A 3,821-nucleotide genomic window follows, 5' to 3' on the forward strand; every position below is an offset into this window, starting at 1 on the left:
TCTATGTTTGCAACGAAAAATCTTGTGAATACAAACATGTGAATACAAATGCTTAACCTCATCTTAGTAAAAAATCAAGACACGTTTACACAAATAAATGAAGAAATTTGGCTGATGAAGCCAGGAGATAAACGTATACAAAGCTATTTGAGGACTAGCTATCATTAAATTGACGTTATTTGACCAAGGACATCCAAATAATTTCAAATAAATGCAGGAATAGCGATTTTCTATTTCAAAACAAACATTGGCGCGGTTGTTTCATGTTATATAGTCTTAAAATATTTAGTAAAGAGATACTTAAACTCCTATAGTACAAAACCAACTAAATCTGTGAATTTATTTACATCTCTGGAATACAGGAATGTTGCCACTCAGGCATAACTAATAACACGTAACAGCGGTGCGGTGTGGATGCGGTCGTGAATGCGGTTACAATTTTATCCCATTCCAAATGGAACGACTCCGAATGGCTCGGCTCTATTCGGCTCGCTCGTGAATGGCGGCACTAACGGATGGTGTTCCTGCTTGAATACGAGCCCGAAACCTATTTTCGGGTCTAGAGCCCGAGCCCGCTTCTCTGACGTCATTATAGTCACGTGATTAATCAACTGGTCACTACCGGTTAGCTGGTCGAACGTAAGCATTATTTTGATTTCAAATAAATGAGTGTGAATCTATTGTCTTTGTTACCCCACTTTAAAATCACTCAAAACATTTTCCCCTCCCACTGATACATGACGCTGCTACTTGTTCACTCGCGCCACCTAGCAGTAACGCTGAATAGCTCTAGCACTTGCTGTCGGGTAAATAGCCACAGCTGAATGGCTACACAATCTTCGCGATAACTACTAGATTGCTTTATTTACCAACTACGAAGGCAGTGACGGCCGGTGAAGAACTTCATTTTCGAATTTATTTATTTGTTTTAGTTTATTGAGACAGTCGGAAAATGATTGCCATTTAGGTAAAAATTTCCTAATCAGATATCTGAATGGGCCGGATGTATACGAATGACGAAGATGTCAAGTTATTTCATGTACTCGGCTTTCAAGTGTCATATAATGACGATTGTCATCAAACGCTGAGTAACGGTTTAATTTCAAAGTCAATTTTTTGTTTACTGTCCAAACTGCGATAAACGCTTATATTTGCTTTGTTTCGAAAATTCTATGCTTACCAAAATGTATTCATATTATGGATGATCGTCAATAATTATATTTTTTGTTACATTATAATCATATGTAATAATGTCGTTCTTTAATAATTTCAAGAAAATTTTTAATCTTGGAAATGTAACTGGGTCCGAAAATAAGCGTAAAAAGTTATGCAATAACATTCGATTCAACGAAAATCCAGAAGATTTCTGGGACATTGTTGGTGAATTAGGCGATGGTGCTTTTGGTAAAGTTTATAAGGTAAGCAAAATAAGATTTTGAAATTCACTCATAATTAAACTACCTCTTCAAACTGAATTGAGTTTGAAACTACCTTGATAAATTTTATTGTAAAAAGGTGACAATTGCTGATCCTTGCCTGCATTTTTCAAAAAAATCAATTTGAAAGTTTAATTAAAATATACTTGCCCTTCTATTATGCATCAAAGAGTTTTTCTGAGCATGACTGAACCTGAGGTGCCCATCCCCTCCAAGAGCAAGAGTGCACACCCCTAAATACCACGAAGAACCCCAAAATGGGGACCCCCTCCCAAAACAAAGAGAAAAATACCCCTTAGAACAACTCTCCCTAAAAATTTCAATGGCACAGTCTGTGCCCCACCCCCCTGAGGTAGACACCCCTGAATGAACTGTTTGTTACAATTATTTATTTAAAGCATAAACAATTCATTGCATTTAGGTCCACCGCCATCCCTATGTGCAAGGTCGTACAAAGCCAGAGTCAAAATAGGCGGAATGCTCTACCGATCAAAATGCTCCACCATTGGATGAAAAAGATCTCCGATCGAAAAAATAAAATTGAACTTTTCATTATATATCTAATGGTGGCGAAGATATCACATTGCTCATTGAAACAAGAAATCCAAGTTGAGATTTCATTTCTTTTGCAAGTAAATATTTGAATTATTTTAAAATTGAAACATTTTAAATCTAAAGTTATGATAAAAGGTCTGCTCATTTTATTTCCTATGCTTTTAAAATCTCATTATTACTTTATTGGTAGTTCTTAATTTGCCTTATTAACTCTGTTTATTAATATTTTAAATTATTTTCAAAGCAATTCATTTTAAATTTCAAGTTTTCCGAATCCAACATACACAATTTAAAGAGGTCACAATACTAAGCAAAGAGTTTAAAAAGCATAAGAAAACTATAATTAAATATCAGTATTACAAAGGTTGTATAAAAAAATCAGTACACTTCAACGAGAGTTCCCTTCATATTTCTGATATATCTAGCCGATATAGGGGGGCAAGTGGGATCTCAAGCCCCCCCCCCTTAGAAATTGGAACTTCCTTGCTTTTAGTACTTTTTTCTTTGCAAAAATGTAAAAATATTTCTTCCCCAGCCATTAATGAATTTTTATTAAAAATGACAAAATTTAATAATCCTAATCTGTACTAAAATTGGTTTCTATGGGGAAGATATCCTGCTAAACCATGGGGGAAATACCTGAGCCCCCCCTCCCCCCCGCTTAAAATTTTGCATATGGGCACCCATGTATCCAGCCGGTCCAGCTCCACACATGTCCGCTGTAGCATTTCCATAGTCACAGTAACAATAGTGACAGTTGTGGAGAAAAGGTCTTCAATATCACAGATCATGAGTAGTGTTCACTCTAGAGGAAAAAAGGCAGGGTGCTGGTCTATGAAAGGGACACTTATCATAAAAAGGGCACTATTTAACGCAGTGCATCCCCCCCCCCCCCCAAAGGAGAAATAACAATTTAAAACACCTTGCAAAAATTCAAACAGTGTAGTCTGCACCATGAGTCCCCCTCCCCCCCCCCTCTTCGATGCCCACCATTAACTTTAGAATTAAACTTTAGAATTAAATATAGTGATATTATCCGGAGTCACTTGCTTTTAGAAATGGTTTCGCTTGACTAAGTACATTTCCCCCACTTCCTAAGGAACATTTAGCTAATGCTGAAATTTGACTGTTGGGTGTTTTTCAACATTATTTTGGGTTATAAATTTGACAACTTATTCCGTAAGAGTAAAAGCTCTAGGCATTTCAAAATCCTTTGAATTGCAATGTAAGAACAGTATTTAATTACGGATCCCCCCTTCCTAGACAAAAAAAAAGAAAAAAAACTTCCTAGTAATCTGCATTATACCATGAAATATTTTAGTAAACATCAAGATCATGATGAATGTAAATTAAACTTTAAAAAATATTGCATTTCAAGCCAAACATTAAATTAAAATACTGTGAGCTCATTTGTTTAAATTTAGTATATTTAGCAAAAAATCAATGATAACCAATGAGGAAATAATGATTAAAATCCTATTTGCAATAATTAATAGACAAGACTAAAAACAAAAACGAGTAATTTTTTAACATTTAAAATGAAAACCAATATATGCTAATTAAAGTAGCACATGTTAAAATTACAGGTACTGGTGTTTTGCTGAAGTAAAGTACCTGTTTAAAGTGTAAGCTATGACAAGAATACAAATGATTCTTTTTGTCATTTTATTACGAAAATTGAGATATATACACTTTACTTATACATTTTAAGGAACGACTATCTGATTTGAATTCTCTCCTCGAGCTGTGGGAGAACAGAGAACGCGCGAGTAAAACAAATGCATGCCGGTACAGGTACAGTTAAACTAAGTTCGAGTTCAGTTCTTTTGA

General features: G+C 35.1%; 1 protein-coding gene across 1 annotated transcript in view; it reads left to right on the plus strand.

Annotated features, from left to right (window-relative positions):
• The first annotated feature begins 970 nt into the window (after nt 1-970).
• Nucleotides 971-3,821, plus strand: part of LOC129219010 (serine/threonine-protein kinase 10-like) — a 131,926-nt gene continuing 129,075 nt past the window's right edge. Inside the window, exon 1 of the mRNA XM_054853330.1 lies at nt 971-1,418. Within this exon, the coding sequence (XP_054709305.1) occupies nt 1,251-1,418 (168 nt within the window). The 5' untranslated portion in view covers nt 971-1,250. The remainder of the gene's footprint in view (nt 1,419-3,821) is intronic.

This window comes from Uloborus diversus, chromosome 3 (genome assembly GCF_026930045.1).
Source record: "Uloborus diversus isolate 005 chromosome 3, Udiv.v.3.1, whole genome shotgun sequence".
In the NCBI taxonomy this organism is placed as follows: domain Eukaryota; kingdom Metazoa; phylum Arthropoda; class Arachnida; order Araneae; family Uloboridae; genus Uloborus; species Uloborus diversus.